The sequence below is a fragment of the Lepidochelys kempii genome, chromosome 23 (assembly GCF_965140285.1).
Source record: "Lepidochelys kempii isolate rLepKem1 chromosome 23, rLepKem1.hap1, whole genome shotgun sequence".
Classification (NCBI taxonomy): domain Eukaryota; kingdom Metazoa; phylum Chordata; order Testudines; family Cheloniidae; genus Lepidochelys; species Lepidochelys kempii.
In genome coordinates, this window is record NC_136402.1 from 16,577,391 (window position 1) to 16,595,940 (window position 18,550).

The following is an 18,550-nucleotide window of genomic DNA, read 5'->3' on the forward strand; positions in this document are numbered from 1 at the left end:
CAATCCCAATAAAACTCCCCCGCAGCAGCCCCAGGTCAATCTGCCCCCCTCCCTGCTCCCTCACACCTGTACCCCTAAAACCTGCCCCCAGGACTCCCACCCTCCAGGGGGCCCGGGCCCCTTTTGGGGGCGGGGCACGTAGGGTGCTGGGGGAGGCTCCGCCCCCGTCTGAGGAGCCCCGCCCCCTCCCCGGCCTAGGAAACAAAATGCCCCGGAACCCGCGGCGTAGGGTCGCGTGCGGCGCCGGGCGGAAGTGGCGGTTGCGCCCGCCGGAAGTGTCGCTCCGCCGGAAGTTCCCGAGGTCTTTGAGACGGTCCCTGGCTAGGGATCTCTACGGCCCCTCCCCCCCGTGGTTCCCCTGGAAATAGGGCCCCCCCCTCCCGGGTGCGGTTAGGAGCCACTTCCGGGGGGGGACGGCTGGGGGGTCGTTTCGGGGACGGGGGGCGCAGCCCGGGGGGAGCTGGGGGAGGGGGCGAAGGCTGGGGGAGGGGGTGATCGGGGGGCGCAGTCCGGGGAGGGGCGATGGGGGGCGCAGTCTGGGGGCTGGGGGGGTTGCAATCTGGGGGAGGGGGTGATGGGGGGGTGCAGGCTGGGGGAGGGGGCGATGGGGGGCGCAGTCCGGGGAGGGGGCGATGGGGGGCGCAGTCCGGGGGCCTGGGGGAGGGGGTGATCGGGGGGCGCAGTCCGGGGAGGGGGCGATGGGGGGCGCAGTCCGGGGGCTGGGGGAGGGGCGATGGGGGGCGCAGTCCGGGGGGGCGGCTGACCCTGACCCCCCCTGTGTCCCGTGCCCAGGCGCTGGCGCCATGGAGTGCTCGCTGGTGAGCCGGGACGGGCAGCACGAGCCCCTGGCCCTGCCCGACGGGGTCCCGGTGGTGCTGGGCAGGGGGCCCCGCACCCGCGTGGCGGATAAGAAGTGCTCCCGGACGCAAGGTGGGAACCGGTGGGGCCCCGCCCCCCAACCAGCCCCCCAGGGGCTCTGCGCTCGGGGCTCTTTGCCAGGATGGGGCCCTGCCTGCGTCACTGGGCGGGGGGCGGGCAAAGGGGGGGCTCCAGTTTCCCCTTCACCCATCTCCCCCCCCCTCCTTTCTTGCAGTGGAGTTACTGGCTGACTACAAACACCGGGCTGTGAGAGTCACCCAGGTGAGGGGGGAGCTGGGGGGGTCGGGCAGACGGGGGACCCCTCGCCCAGTGCTGAGATGTGGCCCCTCTGGGGTGGTTCTCCAGGGACCCCTTGTCTGGCACTGGGACGCGGCCCCCCTGGGGGGGGGATCTGGGGTCCCCTCGCTGGGCGCCGAGATGCAGCCCCCCCCGGGTGGGGGGCTGGGGTGGTTCTGGGGGGGCCCCTCTCCTGCGCTCAGCCCCCCCGTTTTGCAGCGGGGCGTGAACCCTACGTCGGTGGAGGAGCTGCAGTTGCAGCCGGGTGACAGCAGCACGCTGCAGGAGGGGCAGACGCTGTGGCTGGTGAACGGGCGCTACCCCTACACCCTGCGCTTCCTGCCCGCGCCCCGCCGGAGCCTGCTGGACTTCTTCAGCCCCAAGCGCCGCCCGCCGGCCGAGGGCGAGGCGGGGCGGCCCCCCAAGAGGCCGAAGGCCCCCAGCCCCGAGGAGGAGGAGGACGCTGCCGTGGCCGCGAAGCTGCACCAGCTGCAGGAGACAGCAGCCAGCGCTGAGCAGGCAAAGGCTGGGGCATCCCGCCTGCCCCAGGGGGGGTCCTCGGGGCTGCCCCCCCACCCCAGGGACTCCTGGGAGGAGCATGGCAAGCTGCTGGTCTTCACCAAGGAGGGTGTGGTGCCCAGTGCCAAGGTACCTGGCTGGCAGGAGTTAGCCCGGGGAACTACCCACCACTGTCTGGGGCAGCCGGCCGGGAGCAGGAGGGTCCATTGCTCTGATGGGGGGGGGTGTGGATGGGTCCATTGCTGTAACGGGGGGTTAGCAAATGGGTCTGTTGTTGGGGGTGGTGGCAAGGCATTGGGAGGGTCCATTGCTCTGATGGGGGGGGCGGGAATGGATCCATTGCTGTAAGGGGGAGGTGGCAGGTGGGTCCATTGCCGTGATGGGGGCGCGGATGGGTCCATTGCTCTGACGGGGGGGGGCGGGAATGGATCCATTGCTGTAAGGGGGAGGTGGCAGGTGGGTCCATTGCCGTGATGGGGGGGCGGATGGGTCCATTGCTCTGACGGGGGGTGCGGCGGGCGCCTCGCTGTCTCTGCAGGTCGCTGGGTTTGACCTGGATGGAACCGTCATCACGACGAAGTCTGGGAAGGTTTTTCCCACCAGCCCTGATGACTGGAGGTGAGCACAGGGGCTGCGGGTCGGGAGTGAGGGGCACCGGCAGGGCTTGGGGGGTCCCAGGGCCGGGCAAGCAGGGGGCTGCGGGTCGGGAGTGAGGGGCACCGGCGGGGCTTGGGGGGGTCCCAGGGCTGGGCGAGCAGGGGGCTGCGGGTTGGGAGTGAGGGGCACCGGCAGGGCTGGGGGAAGCCATGGGGGGTGCAGCTGGGGACTTGGGGGTGTTTTGGGGTAACCCCTGTGTCTCTCCCCAGGATTTTGTACCCTGAGGTTCCCCGGAAGCTGAAGCAGCTGCAGAACGAGGGGTACAAGGTTTGTTCACCCCCCTTCCCCCGGAACCCCTCACTCTGACCAGTCCCCTGACCTCCCATGTGTCGTGTCTCTCCCCCCACCCCCCCAGATCGTGGTCTTCACCAACCAGCTGGGGATCAGCCGGGGGCGCGTGCGCCCCGAGGTTTTCAAGGCGAAGGCGGAGGCCGTGGTGGAGCGACTGGGAGTTCCCGTGCAGGTAGGGGGGCTGCGGGCACCAAATCCTGGGGCCCCTCCTGGTGTCGAGGGGGGCTGGGGGTGAATCTCTAAGCAGGGCTGGGGACCTCCCCCACCTGCCCCCTCCCATGCCCTGAGGAAGGGTGACAGGTGGGGGAAGGGGTGACAAGTGGGGGCTCCATTCCCATCTCAGGAGGTGTCCCCCAGAATCGGGATGGGGGAGCGGTGGGGGGGTGCCATGCCTGTCCCAGGACGTGACCCCCCCCACCCTATTCTGCCCCCCCCAGGTGTTCGTGGCGACTGGAACCGGGATCTACCGTAAACCCCTGCTGGGCATGTGGGAGTATCTGTGTGAGAAGGTATGGGGGGAGTGCGGGGGGGCAGTGGGGAGCAATGGGGGAGGGGCAGGGCATTGCCCAGGGGCCCTGGCCATTTCAAGGGGCCCAGGGGCCCCTGGGCAGCACAGCAGAGCTCCCGGGTGCGGCTGGAACGGGCCCATGGCCCCTGGTGTCCCCGCCCCGAGTGCCGACTCCACAGCTCCCATTGGCCGGGAACCGCGGCCAATGGGAGCTGCGGGGTGGTGCCTGCAGCCCCCTGCCTAGGAGCTGTTGCCGGTCGCTTTCGGGAGCCGCCCAAGGTAAGCACCGTCGCCCTGCCCCCCAACCCCCTGCCCCTGGAGCCTGACCCCCGCACCTCCTCCTGCCCCCTAACCCCCAGCCCCAGCCTGGGGAAAGTGAGTGAGGGTGGGGGAGAGTGAGCAGGGGCGTGGTCTCTGGGAAGGGGTGGGGCCAGGGTGTTCAGGTTTTGGGGATCATGGTTGGCAGCCCTGCCGGGCGGGCATGGGGGGAGCCTGGCGAGCACCCTGGGCCCCCGCGGGTGCGGACGCCACCCAGCCCGAGTCGCAGGTGGGCGCGGCTGTGGGTGCAAGGACCTGCAATTACTGTCGGGGGGCGGGGCCTCGGCCAGCCCCCCCTTTCGCCCCACATGTCTGACCCCCTCCCCCCCAGGCGAACGGCACCGTGTCCGTGGCCCTGCCGTGCAGTCTCTACGTGGGAGGTGAGTGAGGGTCTGCGGGGCAGCGGGGGAGGGGCAGCACTTTGTTGGGGGGCAGGTGCTGTCTCTTGGGGGTCCAGCCCTGGGCCCCGCCGCCTCCTGGGGCCGCACCGCTGAGTCTGCATCGCCTGGATCTGCGTGGGCCCCTCTATCCCCTCCCCCACAGCCCCCCTCCAGCCGGGCCCCATATGCCCTCCCCACATCACCTGCCCCACAGGCCCCCCTCCCCCCTTTGTCCTCGGGTTCGGCCCAGCTGATTACGAGCTGTGGGGGGGGCCTCCCGGGCACCAGTCGCTGGGTCCCCCATCTCCAGGCTGTTGTTGGGGGCCCGGCTGCTGGGCGAGATCACACCTGGCCCCCTGCAGCAACAACCCTCCTCGGCTGCCCCATTCCACGCCCAGCGCACAGGGAAACTGAGGCACGCACCGTGTTCCTGCACAACACGAAGAAGACAATCCCCTGCTTCGTCACACTCCCCTCTCTCCACCTGGGGGTGGTCTGGGGGGCAGCGGCGGGGGGTTTTCCACTGTCAGCCCTGGGTCTTGGCCGTGGGGGGCCGCGTGGGGCAGCAGAGCTGATCTCCCCTCTAACCCCTCCACGTTCTTTCAGACGCAGCTGGGCGTCCCCCCAATTGGGCTCCTGGGCACAAGAAGAAGGATTTCTCCTGCAGCGACCGCCTGGTACCCCCTACCGGCCCCCCAGCTCCCTGCCCCACTCCCATCCCCTGCTGCTCCTCCCATCCCTGCCAGCCCCCCACATCCACTGCTGGCCCCCCAGCTCCCTGCCACACTCCCATCCCCCGCTGCTCCTCCCATCCCTGCCAGCCCCCCACATCCACTGCTGGCCCCCCAGCTCCCTGCCACACTCCCATCCCCCTCTGCTCTTCCCTTCCCATCCCTGCCAGCGCCCCACACCCCCTACCGGCCCCCCAGCTCCCTGCCACACTCCCATCCCCCGCTGCTCCTCCCATCCCTGCCAGCCTCCCACAGCCCCTACTGGCCCCCCAGCTCCCTGCCACACTCCCAACCCCCGCTGCTCCTCCCAGCCCCTGCTGGCCCCCCGCCACACCCTATTGCTCTCTGCCACAACCTCATCCCCCACACTCCCCAACCAGCCCCCATCTCACCACTGCCCCCCTGACTTGTCTCTTGTCCCCCCAGTTTGCCCTGAACGCCGGGTTGCCGTTCTACACACCTGAGGAGTTTTTCCTGGGCTGGGCGCCAGCCCCCTACCAGCTGCCCCCCTTCGACCCGGTGAGTGCCCTCCCTCCTGGCTGCCCCCCGGGCCCTGATCACACCCCAGGTGCCCTCCCGGGGGCTCCCCTCCCCCTACTGCTGGGTCTGTCTAACCGCCCCCCCGATCTCTCCCTGCAGCGGGAGCTGGACCCACAGGGACGCCTCTATGACCCCCCTGACGCTCCCCTGGTGTCCCCCACGCCGGAGCTGGTGGTGGCCGTGGGCTTCCCTGCAGGTGAGTCAGATGCCCCCCACGTGCCCCCTGATCCCCCTCCCTGCCCCCCAGCACTGACTTCCCCCCCTCTTCTCTCCCTGCCCCCGCAGCAGGCAAGTCAACCTTCCTGAAGAGCCAGCTGGTGCCGGCGGGCTATGCCTACGCCAACCGGGTAAGGGGGGCTGGGGGGCTGCACCTCTCCCTGCTGGCAGGGGCTGGGCTCCCCCCCATTAACCTCCCCCTCCTCCCCCCCCAGGACACGCTGGGCTCCTGGCAGAAGTGTGTGGCGTTGGTGGCGGTGGCACTGCGTGAGGGGAAGAGCGCAGCTGTGGACAACACCAACCCGGACCCCGAATCGCGCCGCAGGTAGGGGGGCCCCACTGGGGGTGGGGGGAGAACTGCTGTCTTCCCCTCCCCCATCTCTTCTGCCTCCCTTTCAGGTACATTGAATGTGCCCAGGACGCCGGGGTCCCCTGCCGCTGCTTCCTCTTCACCGCCACCCTGGAGCAGGCCAAGCACAACAACCGGGTGAGCTGCGCCCCCGGGGGCCCCTTCCCGGCCCTGGGGCTGGGTGGGAGCTGGTGCCCCCGGGAGGGGCTGGGCCCTCTTCCCTTTCCCCCCAGCCCCCCTGTGACAGCCCATTTCTGGTTCCAGTTCCGGGATCTGACGGCCACGGGTCACGTCTCAGTCACGGACATTGTGCTAAACAGCTACAAGTGAGTGTGGGGGTGGGAGGGTCCTGCTGGGGGGGGGAGGGAGAATCTGCCTGTTAACCCCCTGCCTCTCTCTGCCCCCCAGGAGTAAGTTTGTGGAGCCGTCGCTGAGCGAGGGCTTTGCCCAGATCCTGCGAGTTCACTTTGTGCCCCGCTTCACCGACGCCCACCAGGAGGCGCTCTACCGCCAATTCTCCGAGGGCTGAGCGGGGCCCCCAGGAAACATACAACTCAATAAAGCCAGAGCAGTGACCATGCCTCCTGGTGTCTGTTCTTGGGGGGGGGCGGAGGTGGAGCCTGCCCCCCACTCCCCCCGTCTTATTGGAGAAGGCAGAGGGCAGGGGCACAGGGATTTCTCCTGCAGTGACCACCTGGTACCCCCCCACGCCCCAAGCTCTGTGAGCATTTACCTGCCCCCCCACCCACCTTTTGGGGGTGGGGTCTCTAGGGGGGCATGGCCTGCTGTGTGCACTGCCCCTGGGAGGGGGTGGAGCCTGGTGCTGGCCTGATTCTCTCTCTCCCCCCCCCCCCCCGGGATGTGCAGGGGGGGGCCTGCAGCCACACAGCACGATGGGTGAGGCTGTCTCTGCAGGTGTGAAAGGGGCAACACCAAATGCTGGGGGGGGGGGGGGGTGGAGCTGGGCTCCCCCCACTCTGAGGCAGGAAGCCAGGACTCCTGGGTTCCCTCCCTGGAAAGGGGGAGGGGAGGTGCAGGTCAGTGAGCAGCCTGGCGCCACTGTGTGGCTAGTAAGGAAACAAGGCGCTAGGACTCCTGGGTTCTCTCCCAGCAGGCAGCAGAGGGGGGCAAGGGCAGCCCGAGGTTTATTGACAGGTACAGCGTCCCCCCCCACACACAGGGGGCGCTGCTCTCAGATCAGGTCCATGAGGATGTCGTCTTCCATGACGCTGGGTGGCTGCAGGCCAGGCTGGGGGCCTGGGCCCCGGGGCCCCGGGGGCATCAGCATCTGACCTGGGGAGAGGAGACAGATGCTGGGGACCTGTGGGGCACGGGGGAAGACTGGGTACATGGGGGACCCCTCACCTGGTGCTGGGACAGGATTGGGGGGACTGTTCAGACCCCACTCCCCCCTTACCTGGCAGTGGGGCCCGGGGGGCCAGCTGGCCCGGCCATTGCTGCCCGGGCGCCTGGTGCATAAGTGGCTGGCCAGGGAGCTGCAGCGGCTGCTGCCCCATAGCCTGCCCCATGGCCTGATGGGGCAGCAGCCCCTGGGACGGCTGCTGCAGGTGATGCAAAGGCTGCTGGGCCTGCGGGACTCCAGGCTGGGGCTATGAAGAAACCAGAGAGAGGGGTTGGGAGGGGGGAGCTGACATCCCCCCCATGCTGTATGGGCCCCCCTGGCTCCCGAGGTGGGATGCCGGCAGTATCAGGGGGCTGGCGATGTGGGGGGAGGCCGGTGCCATGGGGGTGGGGAGCTGCCAGGTTTGGGGGGGGTTACTCACCGGCTGCTGGCTGAGCAGAAGGCTGCGGAGCTGGGGGTTGGCGCCCGGGTTCTGGGGTCGCAGCAGGGGCCCCCCCTGCGTGGGCTGCGGCCCAGCCTGGGGGGGGCCGGGGGCCGAGGGGGGCGGGGGGGCAGCCGGGGGCCCCGGCGGCGGCTGCTGCTGCGTGGCTGCTGCCTGCTGCTGCACCCGGAGCTGCAACTGAGAGCGGGGGAGGGGTCAGCCAGCTCCCCGCCCCCGCCCGTGACTCCTCCCCCTCCTGCCACACACTAGGGCTGAGCAACACCCCCCCTCTGCCCCCCCCCCCCGGGTCCCATCCATGGGGGAACACCCCCTCCCCACGCAGAAACTCACCAGACTTTGCTGCCGCTGCTGGTCGTCCATGATGGGAACTGGGGCCATGGCGGGGCTCACCTGCGGGCCGGCCATCTGGGGGGGATGGGACAGGTGAGAGCGGCAGCGGGGGGCCGCACCCCCAAACCCTGCCAGGACCCTCCTGCCCCCCAGGCCACCCGCAACACGATCGGCCACCCTCAAGACGCCTGGCGGCCCCAGACAGCATCCTCCCCAGCCCGGTGCGCTGCCCCCCCTTACCTGCTGCTGCCCCCCCTGGGCCCCAGGCAGGGCCCCCGGCTGCTTGGCCAGGAAGGGCTGGGCGTTGGGCACTGGCGCGGAGCCCCCCAGCTGCTGGGGAGAGAGAGGAGAGAGGCTGCTGGGGGAGCAGGAGTAGGGAGGGGTGGCCAGGGCACAGCCCCCAGCCTGGCCTCGAGAAGTCAGGGGGGCTGATCCAGGCCAGGGTGTGTCTGGGGTCATGGGGGGGAGGGGGGTGCTGCCAGGCCCTGGAAGGGGAGGGGACCCTCCAGGCTGGGCGGGGGGACAGGGGTCAGGATTCAGGGGTAGGGCAGGGTTCAGGAGCGGGGGATGGGCATTTGGGGCAGGGGTGAAGGTTCAGGGACAGGGCGGGGGTTCAGGGACGGGGGGGGACGGGTTTCAGGAACCGGGCAGGGGCTGGGGTTCAGGGTTGGGGGGACGGGGGGGTCAGGGTTCAGGGACGGGGCAGGGGGACGGGATTCAGGAACCGGGCGGGGGATGGGGTTCAGGGAGGGGGGACGGGGGGGTCGGGGTTCAGGAACCAGGAGGGGGATGGGGTTCAGGGTTGGGGGGACTGGGGGGTCGGGGTTCAGGGTTGGGGCAGGGGGATGGGATTCAGGAACTGGGCGGGGGATGGGGTTCAGGGGGATCGGGGTTCAGGGAGGGGGGACGGGGGGTCGGGGTTCAGGAACCAGGAGGGGGATGGGGTTCAGGGTTGGGGAGACTGGGGGGTCGGGGTTCAGGGTTGGGGCAGGGGGACGGGATTCAGGAACCGGGCAGGGGATGGGGTTCAGGGGGATCGGGGTTCAGGGAGAGGGGGACGGCGGGGTCGGGGTTCGGGGGGGGGGTCCCTTACGCTCCGCTGCTGCTCGATCTTCTGCTGCTGCACCTGCTTGTGGTTGGTGATGACCTGCCGGATGCCGTTGACGAAGCCGCTCTGGTCGTAGGGAATCAGCCCCATGAAGATTTTCTTCTTGGAGGAGTAGAGCAGCATCAGCACCCGGACGTCGCAGGGCGCCGTGTGGGGGAAGTGCACGCAGCCCGCCTGGGGGGGGAGGGGGGCGCCGTGTCAGACCCCCGCCAGGACAGGCCACGCCCCCTCGCAGCCCGCCGGGGGAGGACACCGTGTCAGACCCCCGCCAGGACAGGCCACGCCCCCTCGCAGCCCGCCGGGGTGGGGGCGCCATGTCAGACCCTGCCCCAGGACAGGCCACGCCCCCTTGCAGCCTGCCTGGGGGGGCGCCATGTCAGACCCCCGCCAGGACAGGCCACGCCCCTCGCAGCCCACCGGGGGAGGACACCATGTCAGGCCCCTCGCAGCTCGCCTGGGGGGGCACCGCATCAGGCCATGCCCCCAGGACAGGCCGCGCCCCCTTGCAGCTCGCCCGGGGGGGCACCGCATCAGGCCATGCCCCCAGGACAGGCCACGCCCCCTCACAAGGATGGTGTGGGCAAAGTGCACACAGCAGGGACTCAGGCCATGCCCCCAGCCTGACCCCACCCCCAAAGGTAGGGGGGCAAATGCTCACAGAGCCTGCCCCAGTGCTGGGTTGTTCTGGGGGCCAGGTCACTCTGGGCTGGGAAGGTGGAGCGGTGCCAGCTGCCAGACTCCCACTGGGGGGCCCAGCCTTACGAAGCCGTTGCCCATGATGCGGTGGGGGGGTTCCGGACATGGTGAGGGGGATCCCGGGGGGCTGGGGAGGATCGGGGGGGGGGCAGGGGCCAGCCTTACGAAGCCGTTGCCCATGATGCGGTGGGGGGGTTCCGGACATGATGAGGGGGATCCCAGGGGGCTGGGGAGGATCGGGGGGGGGGCAGGGGCCAGCCTTACGAAGCCGTTGCCCATGATGCGGTGGGGGGGTTCCGGACATGATGAGGGGGATCCCGGGGGGCTGGGGAGGATCGGGGGGGGGCAGGGGCCAGCCTTACGAAGCCGTTGCCCATGATGCGGTGGGGGGGTTCCGGACATGGTGATGGGGATCCCGGGGGGCTGGGGAGGATGGGGGGGGGCAGGGGCCAGCCTTACGAAGCCGTTGCCCATGATGCAGTGGGGGAGTTCCGGACATGGTGAGGGGGATCCCGGGGGGCTGGGGAGGATCGGGGGGGGGCAGGGGCCAGCCTTACGAAGCCGTTGCCCATGATGCGGTAAAGCCCCTTGAGCGACTCCAGGTCCTTGTTGGTGAAGTGGAATTGCACCATGCGGGAATTGCGGAACAGGGGGCCCAGCGTGGTCTGTGGGGAGAGGGGGGGTTAGAGACACAGCACACGCGCTATCTCAGAGTATTAGAGTCCTAGCTCATCCCCTCCCCCACGGCCAGCAGGGAGGGGGGTTAGAGACCCAGCCCGGCCCCCAGCCCTTACCAGCAACTGCTGCGGGATGAGCTGCATGATCAACTTCTGGGGCCACTGGTCCGTTTTCCTGCTGGGGATTGGGGCAGAAGAGGGAGTCAGTAACTGGGGAAAGGCACCCCCAGGCATTACCCCTGCAGCCACACCCTCAGCTGTACCCCGCCCTCCCCCCTCCAGCCTCCCCCCAGACACAGACACCTCCCCCCCCAAGCACTCACAGGTTCTCCCCAGGATTGACGTACACCTGGCAGGGCAGCGACCGGGTCAGTTTGGTGCTGGAGTCCACTGAGGCCGGTTTGGGCTTCTGCAGATATTAGGGGGGAAGTGGGGGGTCAGAGGGGCTGGGTCACGGCTCCCCCCCCACCTCCCCAGGGGCGGGCTCTCACCTCCTGCCACTCCAGCACACCGTTCCAGGCCAGCACCTTGTTGGTGACCGACTGCTGGGCCCCGGGCAGCTGGGCCGCCCCCAGCTGGGGGGCCGCCGGCGGGGCCACGCTCACAGTGCTGGGGGCCACACTGCTAGGCTGGGGGAGGGAGAGCATGGTCAGACCTGGCCCAGGTGCCTGCCCCCTAGAGACAGCCAGTCCCCTGCCCTGGAGCCAGCACCCCCTAGAGGGGAAAGGCCCCATGCCCCATTCCCTGCCCCCCTGAGCCAGCCAGTCTCGCCTGGGGCGGGTGGGACCCGGCGCCCCCCGGAGGAGACAGGGCTGTGAGGTTGTAAGGAATCTGGCTGACTGTTGAGAATAGTGTGGCTATCGATCTCGCCCTAGCTATGCCGTGGGAGGTATCGGTGGGAAAAGGCTGAGCTGCTGTATACGATACACTCATCGTACGGTGACTGAGCGACCCCCCAGACAGACTGGCCTTGGCACCGCCCCTACCAGCCACACAATGAACCCACTGAGAGAAGCCTGGGGGCTACGCCCAGGAGGCAGGAGGCCGTGCCGGACAAGCCCGGGCGCAGGCGACTCTCCCAGGCCGCGTGCCGTGAAGCTTTCATTTGGGACAGAGGAAGCACAAGCCATGTGGCAAAGGATATCAAAAGGCAGTTGCATCTTCTCCATTTCGTCTTCGATCCTGCGTCTCACCTCTGGAGTCACGGCTCCACCAGCGGACGGACTGACCGGCCCAGCCAAGCCTCAGCCGTGTCCCAGAAGGACTCAACAAGCTGGCAAACTCCCAGACGCGGCTGAGAACCTGCTAGACGAACTCTGAAGCCACATGTGACGAAGTGGGCATGTTCTTAATGTTTTCTCTGACTAGTGGGTGGGTGCCTCAGTTTCCCCTATGCCATTCTTAAGTATCCAGGAGTGGGGTAAGGGGGTGTGATTGTTGCAGAGCCCAAGCGGGCCAGTGTGATGGTGTCTGCACAGAGAACAGCCGACGCCCCGTCTCCTGGTGGCCTGGGCCCTTCCCCCCTGCAAGGTGCCAGCTGGAGGTGCTGGGTCTCGGTGAATAGCAGGAAGTGGGGGGTTCAGGGCCCTGACTCCCCCACACTCCGTGACACCACGCATACGCATGGGAACGCTTTGACTATTAACTCCTTTCTTCTTTCTTTTCTAATAAAACCTTTAGGGTTACATACTGAAGGGTGGGCTGGCAGCGGGGTCTTTTGGGGGCGACGCCCTGGCAGCCCTTATCCACCACGGGCATGGAATGAGGGGACGTTTTGCGCCCAGTCTGTCTGGTGAGGTACCGTTCGAAAAGTCTCGCTCTGCAGGACGTGAGTATCTGTCACATCGGTCCTGCCCTGGGGCCCCAGGCTGGGAAGAAGTCCGCTACCGGTTCCCTCATGGGTGTTCTTCGAGAGGCGGTTCTCACGCCCCTTCCACGACCCGTCCTCCTTCCCCGCTGTCGGAGTTTCCGGCAAGGAGGAAGGGAGGGTGGTGGGAGCCGGTGGCACCCCTTATACCGTGCCACGTGGGCACCACTGCCACACCCCTACGGTAACTGCTGAGGGACAAACTTCTGGCACCGGGGCCTGTGGCAAGCACACGCACGCCATGGACGTGAGCAAGCGCCGGAAGAAGAGCTGGTGGCTGGAGCATCTGCAGTGTGGGTCCCTACCTGTGTGAATGCGGGGGAAAGTGCTGGCTTGGAGGGCTTTGCAGCCCAGGCTGGTGGGTCGGGGTGGGGTTCAGTGGGAACCCAGTTCCAGGTGGCGCCCCTGGGGGGGGGGGAACCCGTCATAGTCAGATCCAAACTAATATAGACCTGGTAGCATGGCTGGGCCTTTGGGGCTCAGAAGACCGTTTTATACGCCGAGGAGAGTTCACAGAGGCCCCACGGGGCCGTACGTACCATGGCTGGGGCCCCGGGCTGTGGGGGGGGCTGGCTGGGCGGCTGGGGTCAGCAGGCTGGAGCCGGTGGTGACGGTGGAGACCAGGCTGGGTTGGGAGGAGGGCGGCAGCTTGGGGGCCAAGGCCGGGACAGAGCCGGTGGGGAGCGGCTGCGTGGGAGCCTGGCTGAAGGGCGTCTGCAAGGGGTTCAGGGGGGGGACTGCAGGGAGGTGGGAAGGAGGAAAGCAGTCAGGATCCCACCCCCCCAGCCCCTTCCCCTCCCCCCAGGCCCTCCCAAGAGCCCTCCCCTCTGCCCTGAAACCCCCAAGCCCTACCTTGAGACCTCACCCCCAAAGAACCTGCTCCACAACCTCCCCCTCCATGGTGAGACCTCCCCATCTCCCCCTCAGCCTCCCTCTGCCCCCCCCCCACTCACAGCGCGCAGCCAGGCTGGCTTTCTGGTGCTTGGCGGCCTCCACGGCAGACTGCGCGGCAGCCTGGGCGGCATTGAGGGAGCCGGGCGGGGGGGCCTGTGGGGTGAAGTGAGGGTGAGCCGGTCGAGGACGCACCTGGCGGGGCTGGGACACCCCCCCGGGGGGACGCACCTGGCGGGGCTGGGACACCCCCCCGGGGGGACGCACCTGGCGGGGCTGGGACACCCCCCCGGGGGGACGCACCTGGCGGGGCTGGGAGGTGGGCGGCAGGGCTGCGACACCCCCCCAGGAGACATCCCTGGCAGGGCTGGGAGGCGGGCGGCGGGGCTGGGATCCCCCCGGCGGGACGTACCTGGTAGGGCTGGGAGGCAGGGCTGGGACACCCCCCCGGGAGACGTCCCTGGCAGGGCTGGGAGGCAGGGCTGGGAGGCAGGGCTGGGACACCCCCCCGGGAGACGTCCCTGGTAGGGCTGGGAGGCGGGCGGCGGTGCTGGGACCCCCTGGCGGGACGTACCTGGTAGGGCTGGGAGGCGGGCGGCAGGGGCTGCTGCGGGGCCGGCGGGTGCTGCGGGGGCGCAGTGGGGAGCTGTGGCTGGGGGACCACCTGTTTGGGCTGGATGGGGCCAGAGGCTGTGCTGCCACCTACTGGGGGATGGGAGACAGGTCAGCAGGCAGGACAGGCCGGACCCCACAATGCACCCCAGGCCCTGGGGTGGGACTCAACCAGACCTCTGACTCCTTGCCAGGAGGAGGCAACCCCAGCATGACCTCTGACCCCTTGTCGGCCTCTGACCCCCTGGTATGTGGGGTGACCCCAGCATGACCTGTGCTGCTCCCACAAGAAGAGATGGCCCCCCGGCATGACCTCTCCCTCCCTGTCTGAAAGGGGTGACCCTGCTGTGACCCCTGAGCCTTTTGCAGCTGGGGCGACCCCGGCATGACCTCTGACCTCCCAGCTGAGAATGGGTGACCCCAGCATGACCTCTGACCTCCCAGCTGAGAATGGGCGACCCCGGCATGACCTACAACCTCCCGCCAGGGAGGGGCGACCCCGGCATGACCTCCGATCCCCTGCTGAGACGGGATGACCCCAGTGTGACCTCTGGAGCCTACAGATTCCTAGTTTCCAGCCAAGACAGGCGCGATCGTGGCCTCCGCCCGTGGGGCTGCCATGTGTTCATTCCCGGGGCACCGCCCAGCCCCAGGCCCGCGGGCACCCCTCCTCTGCCCACTGGCAAGCCCCTTGGGAAATGTCGGCTGCCCGCACAGGGCTGCCATTCGTTGGCTCAGACCCTCTTGGCCCACGTTCCTCATTGATGCTCCTGGAGTCTGCCCCTTTCGTCGGCCTCGTGGCTCTTCTCTGCCCCCTCCCGCCCGGGCGTTATGCGACAGCTCCGTGGCAGCGTTGGCTGGGCCCAGCGTAGCTGCTCTGTGTTCCCCAGGCCATCTCCTCTGCCCCCCAGTGCCACCTGCAGGGAAGGGTCCCGCTGACCTCCCCCGGCAGAGTGTGGGGAGCGAAGGCGCCAGCCCCCCTTGATAGCCCCCCGCTCCCCCTTACCCGGCAGCACCATGCCGCGGATGAGGATCATGTGCCGGGGATCCTGGCTGAAGTCTTTGGGCTGGGCCTCCAGCATCCCGCCGGGCGTGGCCTTGTCAAAGAGCACACGCAGCGCCGGCAGCTTGCGGGGGGACACGATGGAGAAGTGGATCCCGCGCTGGGGAGGCGAGGGACAGGGGTGAGTGGAGGCCGAGGAATGGGGAGAGAACCCAGGCATCCTGGGTCCCAGACACCCCTCCCCCACATGCTCTAACCACTACACCCCCCCCTCCTCTCCCCGAGCCGGAAGAGAACCCAGGAGTCCTGGCTCCCATACCCCCCTGCTCTAACCACTAGCCCACTCCCCTCCCAGAGCAGGGAGAGAACCTAGGAGTCCTGGCTCCCAGCACCCGCCTGATCTAACCACTAGACCTCTCCCCCCCCTCACCTCTCCGATCTTCTGCACCAGGTTCTCGGTGGTGTAGCCGGGAGTAGGTGGTGCTCTCCACAGCAGGCAGCAGGTAAGGGGGTGAGTTGCAAATCAGGATGCACACCTTGTGGGTCTGGCCTCTGGGGCGGGGGGGGAAGGGGAGAGACAGACAGGGTGCGGGCAATGCTATGGAGCCTCCATTTCCCAGCATACCACGCTTTGGCCCTGGGACACAGCTGTAGCACAGCATGGTGGGAGCTGGGGAACGCAGCCCGCCAAGCCCCTGACCCCCCCCGCCCCCGCCATCCTGGCTCCCGCCCCAGCCCCCGCACTCACATCTGCTCCCTCATCTTCTTGAAGTCATCGAAGAGCTGCAGGGCCGTGCTGAGCCCCTCGGCGATGAGGCTGCAGCTCTCGCCGCCGCCCCCCACAAACCTGCACAGGAGGGACATGGAGCGGAGTGAGGCCCCCAAGACACAGCCTTCATGGAGCAAGGGATGGGACCCAGGAGTCCGGGCTCCCAGCCCCCAATGCTCTGACCCACAGGAACCCACTCCCCTCGCAGGACCAGGGAGAGAACCCAGGAGTTCTGGCTTGTATCTGTCTAAGGAGACATTTCCCGGTGAGCAGCATGGCACTTCCCAGGATTGAAAGTTGGGGAAGGGGGTCTCCCCCCCCAGGAAGATCTGCCTGTCCCCGCAGCCCGCCCCCCACTCCACTCACTGGATGCTGTCCAGCCAGGTCACGAACTCGTAGGCGCTGCTGGTGGGGGCGTGGCACTGCACATAGGACTCCGGGGCGCAGTCCACCGTGTTGAACACCACCAGGCTGTACTGGGTGCCGCCATACTGCCAGGGAGAGCGGGGTGAGATCCAGGAGTGCCCTGACAACCCCCACCCACACTGCTCACAGAGGGACCAGGGGTGCTCAAGGGAAGCCCCACAAACCTGCCCAGCCCCCCGCAAACCCAATGACCAGCAGGGAGCCTGGGGTGAGATGGGGGGCGACCCACAAACCAGTCCAGCCTCACCCCCCAAACTCTAGCACCCGCAAGGGGATGGGGGTACAATGAGAGGTGCTCTCCCAGTCCTGCCCAGCCCCGCCAAAATCCCACTTCCTATGGGGGAGATGGAGGGTACCCCACAGCCCCAGAAACTATGTTGTACAGGGGGTGGATGGGGTGAGATTGGGGGCCTTCCCCCAAAGCTCATCAGGGCGCCCACTCACGTCTCCCCCGAAGTCTGTCTCAGCTGGGGGGCCACCATTGAAGTACCTGGGGGGACACAAGTAGAATGCGCCCATCAGATCTTGAGGGGATGCCAAGCCTGCTCGCCCTGCACTTGGGCGGCACAGAGCAGAGTCCCCCCTCACTTCCCTTGGAGCCTCCCATCCAAGGTGGGAGTGGGGCTGACCCTGCTCAGCTACGGGTGGGGGGGGGTGCAGAGGGACTAGCTGCTTGGGGTGGAGGCTGCTCATGGGGAGGGCTTGGGAGTACGTGCTTGGGAGATTGGGGCCACGATGCAGGCTGTCCACTGAGGAGGGGACAATGGGCTGGGAGGATACGGGGTTGAGGGCAGGGCAAAGCCTGCCCATGGGGGGGGGGGGTATGGGGCGGGTTCCCCCCAGCAAAGGCCTAGGGAGATGTGAGAGGACGCTGGGGCTGGGAGGCAGGCGGTGGGCTCGGGGGGCGACTGGGACACGCGGGGGCCAGGTGGCCGGGGACACAGGCTGGGGCTGGCTGGGGCGGGGGGGGTGCAGGACGCACTCGATGGCGGGCAGCAGGTAATGCTTGCGCAGCGACTCGAAGTAGGGCCCCAGGTTGGCCGTGCCCTCGATGACGAACACCACGTCGGCCACCATCCCGGCCACGGCCTGCGCGGGCAGCTCCAGCCCCGGCACCACCATCGCCCCGCCGGGCGCCCCGAGCCCCGCCGGCCGCTGGAAGGGGGAGGAGACGCTCTCAGGGGGGGCGGGGTACGTACCCTTCGGTGCCCCGAATCCCCCGCCCCGCCCATCCCCCTTTTCCCCAGCCCCTCCCAAACCCTCCTCCTCAACCGCCCCTTCCCTTGCCCAACCCCCCCTTTCCCCCGCCCTCCCCCCTTTCCCCCGCCCCCCAAACCCTCCTCCTCAACCGCCCCTTTCCCCTGCCCCTCCCAAACCCTCCTCCCCAACCGCCCCTTCCCTTGCCCAACCCCCCCTTTCCCCCGCCCCTCCCCCCGCCCCCCCAAGCCCTCCTCCTCAACCGCCCCTTCCCCTGCCCTCCCCCCTCCCGAACCCCCCCATCCCCCGCCCATCCCCCCTTTCCCCCGCCCCTCCAAAACCCTCCTCCTCAACCGCCCCTTCCCCTCCCCAACCACCCCTTTCCCCCGCCCCTCCCCCCTTTCCCCCGCCCCCCCAAACCCTCCTCCTCACCGCCCCTTCCCCTCCCCAACCACCCCTTTCCCCCGCCCCTCCCCCCTTTCCCCCGCCCCCCCAAACCCTCCTCCTCAACCGCCCCTTCCCCTCCCCAACCACCCCTTTCCCCCGCCCCTCCCGCCCTTTCCCCCGCCCCCCCAAACCCTCCTCCTCAACCGCCCCTTCCCCTGCCCCTCCCCAACTCCCCCTTTCCCCCGCCCCCCCTGCCCCTCCTCCTCAACCGCCCCTTCCCCTGCCCCTCCCCCCTCCCGAACCCCCCCATCCCCCGCCCATCCCCCCTTTCCCCCGCCCCTCCAAAACCCCTCCTCCTCAACCGCCCCTTCCCTTGCCCAACCCCCCCTTTCCCCGCCCCTCCCCCCTTTCCCCCGCCCCCCCAAACCCTCCTCCTCAACCGCCCCTTCCCCTGCCCCTCCCCCCTCCCGAACCCCCCCATCCCCTCCCCATCCCCCCTTTCCCCCCACCCCCCCAAACCCTCCTCCTCAACCGCCCTTCCCCTGCCCCTCCCCAACCCCCCCTTTCCCCCGCCCCCCCAACCCTCCTCCTCAACCGCCCCTTCCCCTCCCCAACCCCCCCTTTCCCCGCCCCTCCCCCCTTTCCCCTGCCCCCCCAAACCCTCCTCCTCAACCGCCCCTTCCCCTGCCCCTCCCCCCTCCCGAACCCCCCCATCCCCCGCCCATCCCCCCTTTCCCCCACCCCCCCCAAACCCTCCTCCTCAACCGCCCCTTCCCCTGCCCCTCCCCAACCGCCCCATCCCCCCTCCCGCCTGCCCCCTCCTCTCTCTCGCGCCCCCCGCGGCCGCGCGCCCAGCGCCCCTCACCTCCTCCTCCCGCCACTTCCGGCCTGGCCCCACCCCCACCGGAAGTTGCTCCTTCTGCTCCGCCCCGGTCCCCGCCCGCCCCGCCGTCACCATGGTAACAGCGTCATCGCTCCCGGCAGCCACCGGGCTCCAAGATGGCCGCGGCCCGGGGCTGAGCCGGAGCCGGGGCGCGCTGGGGAGCGGCGCGTGCGGGGCCTGAGCGGGGAGGGGCGGGCCGGGAAGCGGGGCCCAGGAAGGGGGAGGGGCGGGGCCT

General features: G+C 69.1%; 2 protein-coding genes across 3 annotated transcripts; one reads left to right on the forward strand and one right to left on the reverse strand.

Annotated features, from left to right (window-relative positions):
* Positions 1–300: 300 nt before the first annotated feature.
* Positions 301–6,239, forward strand: PNKP (polynucleotide kinase 3'-phosphatase). 2 transcript variants are annotated; one of them, XM_078849963.1, is made up of 17 exons: positions 301–384; positions 793–930; positions 1,094–1,140; positions 1,375–1,803; positions 2,213–2,292; positions 2,541–2,598; positions 2,687–2,794; positions 3,060–3,131; positions 3,780–3,828; positions 4,435–4,505; positions 4,986–5,078; positions 5,199–5,295; positions 5,385–5,446; positions 5,531–5,640; positions 5,715–5,802; positions 5,929–5,990; positions 6,073–6,239. In XM_078849963.1, exons 2-17 carry the CDS (start codon positions 804–806, stop codon positions 6,191–6,193), a joined length of 1,674 nt encoding a protein of 557 aa, XP_078706089.1. In that variant the 5' UTR covers positions 301–384; positions 793–803; the 3' UTR covers positions 6,194–6,239. The 2 variants fall into 2 exon arrangements, with proteins under 2 accessions (XP_078706089.1, XP_078706090.1); XM_078849964.1 differs by lacking the exon at positions 301–384 and having other exon boundaries at positions 735–930.
* Positions 6,240–6,764: 525 nt separating this feature from the next.
* MED25 (mediator complex subunit 25) lies at positions 6,765–18,500 on the reverse strand. The gene is given in 20 exon segments (XM_078849965.1): positions 6,765–6,957; positions 7,082–7,274; positions 7,449–7,646; positions 7,800–7,874; positions 8,893–9,081; positions 10,161–10,268; positions 10,398–10,455; positions 10,604–10,689; positions 10,772–10,901; positions 12,683–12,884; positions 13,101–13,194; positions 13,613–13,743; positions 14,657–14,813; positions 15,084–15,122; positions 15,124–15,205; positions 15,402–15,500; positions 15,789–15,913; positions 16,293–16,338; positions 16,831–17,003; positions 18,298–18,500. Coding segments are annotated over 20 exon segments (2,379 nt in total). The 5' UTR covers positions 18,391–18,500; the 3' UTR covers positions 6,765–6,856.
* Positions 18,501–18,550: the final 50 nt, after the last annotated feature.

Coding starts and splice junctions, on each gene's coding strand:
- PNKP (XM_078849963.1), top strand. CDS start 804: ATGGAGTGCTCGCTGGTGAGCCGGGACGGGCAGCACGAGCCCCTGGCC. Junction 3,132..3,779: donor GGGAGTATCTGTGTGAGAAG/GTATGGGGGGAG, acceptor CCTCCCCCCCAG/GCGAACGGCACCGTGTCCGT. Junction 5,447..5,530: donor GCTATGCCTACGCCAACCGG/GTAAGGGGGGCT, acceptor CTCCCCCCCCAG/GACACGCTGGGCTCCTGGCA.